The sequence below is a fragment of the Nicotiana attenuata genome, unplaced genomic scaffold (genome assembly GCF_001879085.1).
Source record: "Nicotiana attenuata strain UT unplaced genomic scaffold, NIATTr2, whole genome shotgun sequence".
In the NCBI taxonomy this organism is placed as follows: Eukaryota; Viridiplantae; Streptophyta; class Magnoliopsida; order Solanales; family Solanaceae; genus Nicotiana; species Nicotiana attenuata.
The window spans coordinates 263,892-279,434 of NW_017670486.1; the positions used below are offsets into that span (position 1 = coordinate 263,892).

At 36.6% G+C, this 15,543-nt stretch overlaps 2 protein-coding genes across 4 annotated transcripts; one reads left to right on the plus strand and one right to left on the minus strand.

Annotated features, from left to right (window-relative positions):
* Nucleotides 1–1,017: 1,017 nt before the first annotated feature.
* Nucleotides 1,018–2,995, plus strand: LOC109240119 (uncharacterized protein At5g48480-like). The gene is made up of 2 exons (XM_019406745.1): nucleotides 1,018–1,410; nucleotides 2,546–2,995. Exons 1-2 carry the CDS (start codon nucleotides 1,127–1,129, stop codon nucleotides 2,748–2,750), a joined length of 489 nt encoding a protein of 162 aa, XP_019262290.1. The 5' UTR covers nucleotides 1,018–1,126; the 3' UTR covers nucleotides 2,751–2,995.
* Nucleotides 2,996–11,392: 8,397 nt separating this feature from the next.
* LOC109240120 lies at nucleotides 11,393–14,457 on the minus strand. Of its 3 annotated transcripts, none has more exons than XM_019406747.1 (4): nucleotides 14,246–14,457; nucleotides 13,939–14,160; nucleotides 12,398–12,571; nucleotides 11,393–11,844 (listed from the first exon to the last, which is right to left on the minus strand). In XM_019406747.1, the coding sequence occupies exons 1-4, from the start codon at nucleotides 14,249–14,251 to the stop codon at nucleotides 11,731–11,733; spliced, it is 516 nt and encodes a 171-aa protein (XP_019262292.1). In that variant the 5' UTR covers nucleotides 14,252–14,457; the 3' UTR covers nucleotides 11,393–11,730. The 3 variants fall into 3 exon arrangements, with proteins under 3 accessions (XP_019262292.1, XP_019262291.1, XP_019262293.1); XM_019406746.1 differs by having other exon boundaries at nucleotides 13,939–14,163; XM_019406748.1 differs by having other exon boundaries at nucleotides 11,524–11,848; nucleotides 13,939–14,163.
* Between the last annotated feature and the right edge of the window lie 1,086 nt (nucleotides 14,458–15,543).

The window sequence follows — 15,543 nt, forward strand, 5'->3', positions numbered from 1 at the left end:
AGAATTGAGAATAAAGGTTGACTTACCTATGGAGCTTCATTGTGACAACAAAGCAGCCTTACAAATTGCCTCTAATCCAATGTACCATGAGCGTACAAAGCACATAGAAATTGATTGCCACTTTATTAGAGAAAAATTGCAACAGGGGTTGATCAAAACAACACATGTCTCAAGCAGGAACCAAATTGCAGACATACTGACTAAGGTACTCGGGAAACAATTGCACAGTGAAATGGTTGGCAAGTTGGGGATGATAAATATCTTCTCACCATCCAACTTGAGGGGGAGTGTAGAAATTAGTCATAGCAATGAAAATTGTACATAGCAATTGTAGTTATACAGTTACAATAGGCTAGCTAATTAATTCAGTTAGGAGCTGTGTTATATATAGTAGAGTTGTACAAATATAAGAACCAACTGCTTCATTTTACTTCAATACACAGAGCAGTTCATCTCTGAGATTTTCCTCTTCTCTCTTTCAACATAAATAACCCCTAAATAAATAATTTTATGCACAACCATTTGGCGTGTGAAAGAAATATGGCCAGAGTGCATGCAGCAGGGACGCAGCGAAGTGTCCCACCAGCCTTTTAGCAAGGGATTTTCTACTTGAGCAGAACAGGGACATATATGGTATTTGGAAAGAAGTTGATTTTCTAAAAAGTCCCAAATTATTTTCTGCCGAGGAAAATTGCATGCACGTTGATTTTTGCAAACTGACGACCCAGTAACATTGCTGACACGTGATATACCTTTTTCTGCACCCGAATCATCAAAACGCTTCAAAGCAAATTAAGCAATGGCCGTTGCGTAAGAGGACAAAAAGAAATCACTACATTCATTTAAGAGTTTCTTCATTTAAGACTCGTCACCCAACCAATTTCAAAAACGGGCAATGGCAAATGCGTTAATATGTATAAAAACCAAGGTTAAACTTGCTGAGGAAAACCATTTTAATTCCCACATTACCCTTGTAAAGCGCAACGATTCTTCGCTTCCTATATATGCCCCACCCATACCTGCACAATTATCCACATCTCATTTGCATTTACTAATTCCTCTCTCTTCTTTCGACTATTCTTCTTCTTCTTCTTTAACTTTCTCTCTCTTAGGGTTTTCTGTTTCAATGGCGGAAGAGGTTCAGAATGGAGGTGCCGAGAACGGAACAGCAAAGGCTGTGACTGTCACTTTCACGGCGATGAAGCCTCAGCTGATTGTGGAGGCACCTAAGGCTGGAGATGCCGTGCAGTTCTACAAGGCTGCGTTTGGTGCTGAGGAAGTGAACCGTGTGAATCATCCGAAAAGGAAGGCCGAGCAGGAGCTTCCTCTCATCCTCTCTGCTGAACTCAAACTCGGTTCCACTACTTTCCTTATTTCCGATTCCGACCTCACTGATGACTCTTCTGCTCCGTACGTTTTTTCGAATTTTACTTTTCTCTTTGCATGTTAATGGCTTGCTTTTCCTTTTTTGTTTTATTTCTAGATCTACGCTATACGATGCGATACATAAATTTTTTTGTTTATTTTTTTGTGTTTACGATCTACATTTTTTGTGATGTTGCTATGTATGTTATGCTTCCGTTATTTGTTGCTTGAAAAGTTGTACGTTCAACGAAATATGTTATCACTGTAGAGCTTTTCTCTATTATTTCACTTTTATGTCCGGTTTTTGTGAAATATGTAACTCTACTTTGTTTGCTGCTTTATTTAAGCTTTTTCTGTTAGCTCGTCTTCCTTAGACTAAATATTTGTCGACTGTGTGTATTATAGAAAGCATAACGTGTTAGTATTGACTTCATATTTTAAAAAAATTAAATTAGTATATAAAAAGCTGGGTAATAGTGTTACTATAATTTACAAATTTTATTAAAATACTTTTAAAAATATAAGATAAAATTTTATCTGCAAAATAGAAAATCTCTTGACTTTTTAAATAGTAATAGTGCCGTACAACTATACAATGAAACAGAGTATCATTTTCCTTTCTTTTTGTTTTATCCTTTGATTAGTCTCGTTATTTTGGTCTGTTTTCGTAGTCGTATTCCTCGTGTACTTTTCTTCTCTATCTGAAGTTGTTCTAGATTGAGTCTGGCTTTTTGTTTTATCAACGCGCTATGGTCTTTAGTTAATGGATTTTTCCATGGTAGGGCCTATTTTCATGATAATCTCGTAAAGTTTTTCTCCGATCGTTAATTGATATTTTTCTGCTTTTCGGTTTGAGGTTATTGACTTCACGAGATCTGTTTATGCTTTGCCATTTCATCCAGTGTATGCCCATGTTTTTCCATTTCAGTAACTTGTGGTATCTGTATTTAAGAAAATTTGGATTTAAAATTCAAAGACAATCATTCTAAAGGCACTTTAGAAATTTTGAAATCTCATCATATAACCCCATTTAATATACAGTTTTCTTATGGAGTTTGATCTTTTAAAGCTGAAATGAAGTGCATTTGTATAGCTCACTCAGTAATGGAAAAATATCATTTATTATGCTGTTTTGGCGATTTCTTGTGCAAGTTGTGACAGTTTCGTTATTTTTGGCCAGTGTCAAGACTGCAAGTGGATGCATTTTTTGCTTGGAGACAGAGGATGTGGAAGGTGCTGTGGCCAAGGCCGTGACTGCCGGTGCTGTCTCTGAGGGTGAAATAGCGGAGGGTGATGGGGCTTGTTGTGGTGGACGCGTTGGCAAGCTTAAGGATCCTTATGGCAACGTCTGGCTCATCTGCTCTCCCAGCAAGAAGTGCGAGTGATAATGGATATCAGTAGTTCAGTACTTTTGTTAGGGTCAGCTTGTTGGAGAATCCGGTTCTTTTGTTATTAGGCGGTAAAAGAAACTTTTATGTCGCTGTTAAGCGTGGATGGATTAGGTTAATTAGGCAGGTTTAGTTTGACAGAATCTGTTGCTTTTGAACGGTGAAAATGTTGGACACCATTTAACTCTGACACAGCTGTCTTCTATTGGCATATAATTACAAGTATGTTTTCTGAATATTGACCTTATCTAGTCGCTTTTTATCCTATTTATGATAATCAGTCTTTTTAAAATATTGGGTTCTCATCAAAACCATATACACTTCGCCTTGAAAAGCTGAATAAGCAAGAGGTATTATTATCGACTGTCAGCCACTCTAGTTGGTCTCTCTACTTGATGGGGCAACGCGAATCAGATGCTGTTGTAGTGATTTTATTGCTCGTTCCTCGTTTGAAGATAATGTCGTTCTTTTATAACGTTATCTTTTCATCTTTCATTATAATAATATTAAGAAGTGTGTGAGAGACTTTTAACTAATGAAATGTTTCCTTGGGTAGTGGCAGCAAGGCATGGGTCAATGGTTAATTAACAGGTGGCTGTTGGTGACTAGGTGGCCATATCGTAGTATGGCAGGTATTGCATGCGGACACGCGTCCTAAAAGAGTACGAATAAAAGACCTTTTAAAATACTGTGTAAAGGCGAAGTTACCCTTATGGCGATTGCGTGTATTTCGAGTCATAATCTTTTCAGTGGTAAATTTTTAATCCGGAGAAAGATTTATTGTTAGCTTTATTTGATACTTGGGCACAGTAGTATTTGACATTTTGACTCTATATAATACTTGGCCTTGCATGCGACACGCGTGCTAGGAATAGGGATAGTGTGACCTCTTAAGAACGGAGAGCAGAGTTGCCCTTTCGGCGATAGAGATCTGTATTTCCCATCATAATCTTTTCCACTGTTGAATTTGTTATCCGGAGATAAGAAGTGTTATCCGCTAAAAGTTAGTACCCAAGTTTTTGCATTTCATAATCCATCTTTTAATTGCGATGGCACAACTTAACGTGATTGGCACTGGATTATTAAAGCTGAGGAGTGGGGAGAGGACATCTGTTTTGCGGTTGTGATGCCAATATAGTCCAATCTGATAGAAAGATGTGCGACGTTCTATTTCTCAAAATCATTGTAAATTCTTTTAGGAACTTGAAACTATTACACAGCAATTTGAGATAGTTCGATGTCTCAGAAGTCAGAACTATAAATGAAGAATTATATTTACAGTCAGTAGATAAACACGAACGCTATATATACGAAGAAAGCATGTAGAGTTATGCTGCCTTTATCAGTAGAGATGGATACAGTAGAGAACATGAAATGTAATAATGAATCAAACTCTCGTCCTTTTACCCAAAAGAAAAAAAGAAAAGAAAAAGACAATCGGAAGGAACGTACCCTTCGAGTTTTCCTAGTAGAAAGTTGAAAACTGTCCAAAGTGTTGTTTGTTTGTGCTTTTGCTTTTTTTTTTTTTTGGTTATTGGTTGTAAAACCATAATAATAAAATCAGCTTATTTTGAGAATCGCTTTTCTCAAAAGTACTTTTAAAAAAAGTATTTTTGGTGGGAAGTAGTTTGTGTTTGACTAATTAATTAGAAAAGCACTTTTGAGCAGTAATTAGTGTTAAGTAGTGCTTCTGCTTCTCCTCAAAAACACTTTTTTTCCTTCCAAAAGCTTGGCCAAACACCCCAATTTTCGGCCAAAAGTGCTTTCGGCCAAAAAAAGCAAATTTGGCCCAAAAAAAAGCTTGGCCAAACAGGCTAAAAACACCATATGATTGGTGTTCTTTTCTCCGACCTAAATGATTGATCAATCAATAAGCAGTATACTACAATAAATGGATTGCCAAAGAATACTCTGTTGGGCCTTGAAGGATACGTAGTCCTACTTGGAATGGGTTTGCTCCCTTCTCCTCCAGTTGCCACTACAATGTTGATTGAACAAATGTTAATCTTCAAAGCTTTACTTTGTTTCATGCCTAATTTTGTCTATTCAACTGAAATTATTATTCACTAGTTTTTGTTTACTTTCTGTCAACAAATTCTTTTCGGTTTAGGCCCTCCCACACGCATTCATTTGGACAGTATGAGTTGATATTGAGGGGGAAAAATGCATTCCAAGTTTAAGTAAAAGATAAGTTTATGAAAGTTTTAGTAGTATTTGGGCATTAATTTCACTCGAAAAAAGAAGGTTTTGAAAGTGAAGATCATAGCTTAATTCTATACGTGTAACCTCCTTCAGTTTGAACTATAAGTTTGTACTTTTTATGTTACAGGTAAAAAGAAGATTTCACTAGTGAGCGCAGAAAATGAAATTATAAGGAAATTCTATCGAGCCTTCATTACAATTAATCCTGTTTAATGCAAAAAAATTGTAGAAATATGACTCCTTAATTCCCTGTCAAAGGAGATAGCCGACAACGTTGAATATGCAAATGATACCATGGAGTTATGGATCGAACCGGAAGATAGGTATGAACAAACGAATGGAGCCAGACTGTATCAAATACAAAAGGAAATAAACGACACATCTCAGGGAACTCTTGATATTACCAGTTACTACACCAAATCGAAGAAGCTCCGGGAAGAATTGAGCACTTTGAGCAAGAAATGCCAATGCACATGTAATTGTACTTGTGGAGCAAAGGAAATTTTTTACAAAGCTGAACAGGATAGGCGACTAATACAATTTCTCATGGGCTTAAATGAAACTTACACTGTGATTCGAGGTAGTATTCTCATGATGAACCCACTACCTAATATCGCTCAAACCTTTTCTCTCCTAATACAAGATGAGAAACAGAGGGAAATCAAGCCACATACTCAGCTGTTCATTGAATCAACGTCCATGAATGTTACCAGTTCTAGGCCTAATAGCTACAGGACCAACTATTCACCTAACAACAACAATCATGCTGGACAAGGAAGGGGGAGACCTACATGTGATTACTGTAAGAAGCCAGGGCACACCAAGGACAAATGCTTTAAGCTACATGGCTACCCTGAGAATTTTGGATATCCTCGCAATCAAAATTACAATCCAAACCAACAATTCAACCAGAACCAGGGCTTCAATCGCAACCAGAACTTTAATAAGGGAAAGAGAATAGTGGCCAATGTGCATGGAGATCACTCTTCTGAAATGTTACCCAACAAGGGAGCAGAACAAAATGATTTGAACACGGACCAAAATATCAGCCTGTCAAAGGAGCATTATGGACAAATCTTAATTTGCTTCAACACTTTCAAGCTGGCAATGAAGGAGAGAATGCAAATGCCAACAATTCTACCAATGGAGCTGTGAACTTTGCAGGTATAATAGTCTGCACTTCCTCTATAGATTTTGGTAAATTGTCATGTCAAGGTCTCAAAAATAAGGCTGATTCTTGGATTTTGGACTCAGGGGCATCCAACCATATGACCTTCAATAAATCCCTATTAACCAATATTATAATACTACCCTATCCTCTCCTAGTTGTTTTACCAAATGGATACAAAGTGAAAGTAACTGAAATTGGTAGTGTAACTCTTGTGCCTGACATCACTTTACATAAAGTAATGTTTGTACCTTCATTCAGATACAATCTCATTTCTATTCATGGTCTGACCATTGTGAATCCTAGAAGCCTAGTGGCTTTCACTAATAACCTTTGTGTTCTGCAGGCCCCTTCAATGAAGAGGCCTCTGGAGATTGGTAAAGCTTGTGATGGGCTATATCTTCTTTGCCCAAAATGTCTGAGAAACAAGTATTCAGGTTCTTCTATTAGTAATTCTCTTTCTTGCCTTGATGGAAAGGCTCATTGCACACACAACTCACATTGTCACATTGATTCATCTGTACATAGTTCATTGTCTACAAATAAGTGTGTATCTCTTCCTTCACATGTAAATGTTCCATGTTTGAATAATACAAATGTTAGTTTGAATTCCTGTGTATCATATAGCAATGATGTCAATGTTTTGTGGCACAATAGACTTGGGCATGTACCCTTTGTCAAAATGAGAGGGATTACCTCTATCCCAATTTTCTTTTCTCCAAAGCAGCCCTTTCTTTGTTCTATTTGTCCAATGGCCAGGAAAGGAAGACTTCCATTTCCCCAGAAAATAAACTTTTCCACAAAAATCTTCCAAGTTCTGCACATAGACATATGGGGACCTTACTATATGACAACCCATGATAACTACAAATACTTCCTTACATTGGTTGATGATTATAGTAGGTCTACTTGGACCAACCTTCTTTCATAGAAAAGCAATGCATTACAAGTCTTGAAAATATTTATTTCTATGGTTGAAACCCAGTTTAACACAAAAATCAAAACAATCAGATCTGACAATGGATCAGAGTTCACCAGTATAGAAGCAAATATGTTTTTCTAATCCAAAGGCATCATCCATCAAAGGACTTGCCCTTATACACCCCAGCAGAATGGCATAGTGGAAAGAAAACACAAATATCTCCTAGAAACTGCCAGGGCACTCCTATTCCAATCAAAATTACCTGTAAGATACTGGGGTGAATGTATTTTATGTGCAACATATATCATAAATAGATTACCCTCTTCCCATAGCCACCCTAAATCTCCCTTTGAACTACTTCATAACAAAAGACCAACATACTCTCATATGAGAAGTTTTGGGTGCCTCTGTTACCCATCTGTACCAAAAGTGCACAGAGACAAGTTTGAACCTAGAACATCTCCACATATATTCATTGGTTATCCCTATGGAGTCAAAGGGTACAAGGTCTTGAGTCTTGCCACTAAAAGGATATCTGTCTCTAGGGATGTTATTTTTATTGAAAATATGTTTCCCTTTGCTCTATGTCCTGATAATTCTTCTTTTCCTTCTATTCACTACTGTTCCATTCATTGATAAAATTCAAGAAGGTACTGACTTTGCTTATGAAAGTGATAATGGCCCTAGTGTCATACACAACCAATCCCAGCATCTTGAACCAAACACTAGTTCTGAGAGTCCACACACTAGTTCTGAGAATCCACCCTGTCCTTTGCCATAGTCTGACATACTTCAACCTTCAGATCATACTTCATCATCAACAATCCACCAGCCTGTCAATACTCCTGTTATTCAAAGAAAATCACAAAGACCACATAAGACACCTGCATATTTACAAGACTACTTACATTCACTCCCTACACTAAAACCAACATCATCTGTTGCCTACACTAACTCTACTGGACCATCTGTTGCCTACACTAGCTCTGTTGCACCTTTCTCTCTTAATGCACTATTTTCCAATAGCCACCATATCACCCCTGATGTCCTGAATCTTGAAAGTCAAAGTCTTGTGAGAGATATCTGCAGTGACAGTGAGCCCTCATCTTATGAGGAGGCAGCTGTGAATCCTGCTTGGCAAACAGCTATGACCCAAGAATTTGAGGCATTACATGCCAATCACACTTGGGACTTAGTTCCCTTACCTGCTGGGAAGAAAGCCATAGGGTGTAAGTGGGTATATAAAATAAAATACAAGGCAGATGGTAGTGTAGAGAGACTCGAAGCCAGGCTAGTTGTAAAGGGATACACCCAACAAGCTGGAATTGACTACACAGAAACTTTCTCCCCAGTAGTTAAGATAATAACTATGAGGTCTTTAATAGCCATGGCTGTGAAGAAAGGGTGGTACATGTCACAACTAGATGTAAATAATGCATTCCTACATGGGGATCTGAATGAAGAAGTGTACATGGAAGTCCCACAGGGTTTGGCAATTGACAACCCAAGCTTAGTTTGCAAACTTAACAAGTCTCTATATGGCCTCAAGCAGGCAAGTAGACAATGGTATGCTAAACTAACTAAAGCACTATGCTCAAGGGGCTATGCACATTCAATGTATGACTACTCCTTATTTTACAAGAAAACTGAACAGTCCACTATTTACATGGCAGTGTATGTTGATGATATTGTAGTCACAGGGACTGATATTGTAGAAATCACAGATTTAAGAACGTTCTTGAACAATAGTTTCAAAATAAAGGATTTGGGCAGACTGCATTACTTATTAGGATTGGAAGTTCTCTACAAAGATGATGGTGTAATAGTTTCCCAGAGAAAGTTCACTCTTGACTTGTTGAAAGAGTACCAATGTATGGATTACAGCAGCTTCAATTCTCCGTTGGACCCTACTGTAAAACTTAAAGCCAAGGAAGGTGAAAGGTTGACAGATCCCACTTATTACAGAAAGCTGATAGGAAAGTTCAACTTCCTCACCAATACCAGATTGGATATAGCTTACAGTGTGTAGCACCTAAGTCAATTCATGGATGACCCCAGAAAACCTCACCTAACAGCAGCCTTCCATCTGCTCAGATACTTGAAGAAGGACCCCACCTTAGGCATATTCCTATCTAAAGATCAAGATTATACAATCAGGGCATATTGTGATTCAGACTGGGCAGCATGCCCAGATTCCAGAAGATCTGTAAGTGGTTACCTTGTGTTGATGGGGAGCAGTCCAATCAGTTGAAAATCCAAAAAGCAGGACTCTATCTCCCTCTCCTCTGCAGAAGCAGAATACAGAGCTTTAAGAAAGGTAGTAGGAGAGCTGGTGTGGCTCAGTCGATTGTTTGAAGAACTTACAGCACCTTTTCCCAAGCCTATTGCTGTGTTTTGTGATAGCCAATCAGCCATGCATATAGCCAGGAATCCTGTATTCCATGAGAGAACCAAATATATAGAGGTTGATTGTCATTTTGTAAGAAGCAAGCTGCAGGAGGGTCTGATTTCATTGCATCATGTAGGAACGACAAATCAACTTGCAGATGTTCTAACAAAGGCCCTAACAGGAGTCAAGCATTCAGCAGCTTTGTATAAGTTGGCAGTGTTTTCCACACCACCAACTTGAGGAGGGGGGGGGGGGTATTGAGATTATTGTTTAATTATGTAAAGTGGCTAGTATATTGTAAAATGGTTAGTTAGATGTAAAGTGGCTAGTATATTGTAAAGTGGTTAGTTAGATGTAAAGTGGCTAGTCTAGACATTCAACTTTTAGTTGATTAATTAGGATATGCATATACATTGTTTTCCGGTTGTTAATAGAGTTTGAGGTTCATTTTCCAATTTCTGTTTCTTCTTCTTCTAGAATCTTCTCTCTCTCCCTCCACAGTAACCTCCATAGCTGCACAAGCAAAAGCTTGAGCTAGCTTCTATCTCGAGCAGTTAACACTTAGTAGGGTGATTCTTAACTTTTGACCCTCACTTGCCTCATGGGCAGAACTTTAAGGTCAAAAGTTAAAATTGTTACCCATGGGACAAGCGAGGGGACAACACTTATTAAGTTTAAAGTTATACTAATAAAGCAAACGGGGACGAAAATTCAAGAGACTTCACCCTTTTTAATGGTCCTCCCACATGCTTTCTTTAGAGCCTTAAAATTCAGCTTTTGTCGTAGTTTAACAGATCTATAAAGTAATTATGCGCGCTGTTAAAACAAGCAAGATCCATGAATTGGATGTTTCTTGCGTTTTCAAATATTTTGCAAATAGTGAGTCAACTATTTGTAATAGTTATAGCTAACTAAAACTTTACGTTCTTGCGAAAATACACTTTTCGGGAAAATTTTGATTCAGCCACAGGTCCAAAGTGATGAGCTGAATATTGGCACAACTTGACGGTCAAGTGCTGGTTGTCTAGCCCAGTGACGAAGCTAAAAATTTCCCCAAAGGTATTCAAATTTGAAAGAAGTGAAAATAACTTTTCCGGCAAAGGGTGTTTAATATATATTATATACCTCTAAAATGTTGTATTATACGTATATATACAATATAATTTTTCGACAAATGATGGTCAACTGACCACCTCATGACCATGTGGCTTCCCCACTGGTCTATCCAGTGAACAATAAAGATTGAGAATTTATATAATGTATGCTACATGGAACTCGTCTAAGAAAAGGCGCATTCGTGTTGACCAGAAAGCATTTCCTCTCACCAAAAGGCGCATCCATGTCGACTATATAGAGACTATTTATTCCATGCACTTTAATTTACTTCTCCTTTCAGCATTTCCGCATTTCAACTCGTTCAATGCTTTAACTCATATCACCTTTAATTATTTCCTTCTAATACCCTTCATTCCTCTTTTAGCGAAAGAAAAAAAAACATATCAGAAAGGAAAAACTTTAGCAAAAGACGATAATATGGCTTAGGCTTTGTTCTTTAAGCCCGTGCTTACGAATTTTGTACGTTGAGTCGTTGACCATACTCGCCAGAAGTTTGAGTTGCTTTTCCATGCAAGCCCCTCTATTTCTCTCTCCCCCCTTTTGGTTTTTCCAATTTAGAAACACTTCTCGACAACTAGTAAATTACCAGAACTTAATTGATGCAATTTACAATAGCGCATGATTTCGATGATATGTTGAAGGAGGTAACCTTTCTTTGAAAATTTAATTAGTGAGCAATATTCGAGTTTTTTTTTTTTTTTTTGATAAGGTAAGATTTTGTGAGCAATATTGCATTAGTAGTAGGAATTAGAAGAATGAATAACACATTTGAGCAGATTTTAGTTTTGTCAATTAAGGTCTCTGCAGAAAAGAAAAGCATAGAAGAATAAAAAAAGAAAAGGCAGAGGGAAGAATACTTTTCTCATAAAGTAATCTTAGCCTTTTAATCCCTATTCCAATACTACCCCTTCTTTGATATTTTCAAGTTACAGAAGCGAAACGCTAATTCAGTTGGAGTAGGACATCCAAATACTTCCAAAAAGAAACATATATACTACTTAATTAGCAAATAGAGTAGAGACAAAAGAAGGCTTCTCAGTGATCATCATAATATAATGATGGATATTTATCTTCTTGGGCTTGCCAACATTCTATCTGTTTTTGGGCCACTTTCTACTACTGCTTAAAAATCCCCAAGAAAATACCTCTATATACTAATTTTATAGTATAGACAATGAAACTAGCTACCCTTCCAGTAAGCCCTATATGTTCTGAATTTCTCTTGTTTGCAAGCTTCTTCAGAATCAAGAAGCACAAATAGGCAGTAAGCAGCTTGAAAAGAAACCCCTAATGCCTATCTACAAAGAGTTAGGAAAACAACATAAAAAGAAAAAGGTTAGCAAAAGAAACTGAAGGTATCATATACTAAAAATTGTTATATATGATAAGTAGTAACATATTCTTAGACAATGGAGTTAACTAGATTTAGGACACTCAAACTTTTTTTTTTTGTTCTTTATAAAATGACGACAATAATTGCTACTGCATAGTTCTTTTGGATCTTTCATGCGTACTGCAACCTGATTGTAATGTCGGAACCAAAATTTGCGTATAACAAGAATTATATTTATCTGTATTTCGTACACACACAAAAGAAAGCTAAAAGACTACAAATTACTAGCGGCAGAATTTACTATTCAAATGGGGCTAAATTCTATTTATTAAAACTTTGAAAGTGAAAAGAAGAAAAAGATTCAGTTTGTGTGAACAAGAAAAGTAAATAAGGCGATCATTTTCACTTTGTAGGTCAAGTACCCTCTAACTATGGGACGTGATGGGGGGAAAAAGTGATTAAAAAGCAATGATAAAACAAATTAAAAAAGTGACTAAGGAGAAGAATGGCATACCCTTTTAGGCTTAGCGTAGAGCAAATCAGGGGAAATCTTGTAGAGATCTTCATCCACAGCCCTTTTAGGTGGTGGTGGAGTTGGAGTTGCTGCTTCTTTCACATCATACTCATAGTCACACACCACCCACGTGTCCTTTCCTGCTTTTCCAACTGCTTCATTACTTGCTTTCATCTGTTTAATAAAAACATGTTTACTGTAACACAAAAGCAATAATACTATCCCAAAAAGAATCACATCCCCATGGTCAACAGACCTAGGTCATTAAATGCTTCAAATGAACTTATTAATGAGTAGTATGTTTGGCCAAGATCCAGAAAGGCCAAAACGCTTTTTTTTTTTTAATTAAAAAAAAAAATACTTACTTGGAAATATGAGTTATTATTTAGCCAAAATAAAAAAGTACTTTTCAGCTCCTTCTAGAAAAAGCCAAAAATTCTAACTTCTTGTAGAAAGAAGAAGCAAAAGCAGAAAATTAATGTTTTCAGGATAAAAATATTCGTACCATAAAATTATATTTTCTAAATTATCCAGTATTAATTCAACCTTTACTCTTTTTTTTAATCTCTACCATCTTTTCTTTTCGTTTCTATTTTTACCATATTTTTATTATTCTTCTCTTATTTCATTTGGAATAATTTCTCTAATATGTTTTATCTCTTCTTTTCTCTTTTTTTTTCTTGGTCTCCTATTACTCTTTGTAAATAAAGAGGCTAATCACTAGATTCAAGCACTTTCTTCATAAAGTATAATTTTTTCTTTTATAAAATATCATCATTATATGATCTCCAGTTTGTTATTTATTTGTACTTTTGTTGCGTGCATGCATATAATATAATTGACATAATGCAATACTACCTAATTTATTATTTTCTCAAGAATTAATAGTATTTTCATACACGTAACTTGTAAGCATATATGAACCTACCAATATTATATCTTTTATATATTCATATTTTATATTCTAATTACATAAAAATAAAAAATTAGTTAAATTATTTTATAATAAAAATTTGAATATTTTCTTTTTAAATAATGTTAATTGTAAACAAACTTTTACTGTCCTTTCTAGTAAGTACTTTTTGAAAAGATCAGCCAAATACAATTTGCTTATTCAATTTTACAAAAAGTACTTCTCAAATAAATTAACCAAACATAATCTACTAATTTTCAAGAGTACTTTTTCAAAAAGCATTATTGAACAAAAAGACTTTTCAAAATAAATAATTTTTCCAACTTAACCAAACGGACTCTAAATATAAAAAAAAAATTTGTTGTGCCTTAGAATTAAATTGAAAGAGCGTAAATTCTTAAAAGATGAGGAACTTCATCACTAATGAAGAGTATTTCAGAAGACATGCGTATAAAGTAGCAAAACTAAAAACATTTAATGCTTTCACATGTTGTGCCTCGTTTTCAACTCTCTGTTTAACTACACACCAAAAAGCTGTTCCCTCCTTAATAATTACTACTACAAGTCTTAAAATGGAGGTAAAGGACAATAGAGGCTAACAGAATTAGTTAATAGGAGTAGTAATTACCTTACGACGAGGAACGACGATCATGATCGGAGTTACAATATCATTCTGGTAAAGATCGCCGGCGACGTATAAATCACGGTCTTCAGAGTAGCTGCAACGAAGCAAATCAGCTTGCCTAGCTGATTCAAAGCACTGTGTGAATGGAATTGGGGAATCATCGTTACAGTCCCAGCTACCAAATGCTGGAACATGGCTCCTCCTCATGAAGTAATAATTGCTCCCCTGCTAAGAAAAACCACAAATCACAAATAAAATAAACTCATGAAGTTAACCAATAGAAAAACATTAAGCGGAGATGAGAGCTTACTTGCATTTTGGCCTCAGCAAGAATCTTGGAGATTGACCTCACAATGGAGTTCAGAGTTACAATCTTTTTGTTTGTTTCCTTGCTTTAAATCAACTAGGACTACGATTTTGTGGTATTATGGTAGGGCTCTTTTAAAAGGGGCCTAAAATGGGGTTGCTTTATGGGACGACTCACTGTTGTTGTTGGGTTTTTAAAGTTAAAGGAATGGAGGGTTAGAGCACTGGGGTACTCAGGATTCAATGAGATACTAATAGTATGAAAATTTAAACTTGTTAAACGGGCCGGGCCGGGCCGGGCCAGCCCACTGACAATCCAGTTTGACCCGGTTCAGTCCGATCCGCTAAGGGAGTGGAACAGATTGGTTAGGGTTAGGGGTTTAGCTGAACGGGGCAGACAATTTTTATTCACGACCCAAAATTCACTAAGGGTCGTGATGGCGCCGGACACCGCTGTCAGGCAAGCCAACCAAAATACTTAATTAAATTCTTATTTTAATAATTTTGAAGACTATGATTTTCCTTCAATTTTACTAGAAAAAGGTAATCATTTCAGTTAAATATAAAAGTTAAGAAGTTGATACAAGATACCCCATAGTCATCCCAGAACCCGGTGTCACAAGTGCATGAGCGTTTACTAGGGAATGAAATAAAATACAGTAACTGTCCGGAATACAAAGTGGACAGGAATAAAAATACAGCACAATACTCTGAAGGAGACTACACTGGCTGCGGGTCGCCTCGAGAAATGTAGCTCACCTAGTCTCTGTATCATCCATGCTGCTACGCCCAGTAGGCCGCTAGGAATACCTGTACCTGTGCAACAAAATGCACAGCAAGTGTAGCATGAGTACGAAAATAACGTGTACTCAGTAAGTATCCCGTCTAATCTCGAAGAAGTAGAGATGAGTGGTCGACTTCGACACTTACTAGTGGTCCAATAATAATACTCCAATAATATAATAAATCAAAGATTTTATAAACATGGTTGCAACTCAATAGAATAAAGCAAATAAATAAATCTTTCTTTCATAGGAAATTTCCAGATTCCTTTTCATCATTTATACATTTATCTCAGGCCAGGGAGAACGAATATCAACATTCATAAATCTCAAGGCAAACATTACAAGCATGCGCAAATCATGCCGAGTTCGTTCGGTCCGATCCAACAATATTTAAATTGTGCACTGCCAGAGGGTCGAATGGCGCGAACCATAGATGCATCTATTACCCCGCTCGCGAATCATACATGCGACGCGGTCAAATATAAATAAACAATCACCCTGCTCGCGAATCATACAT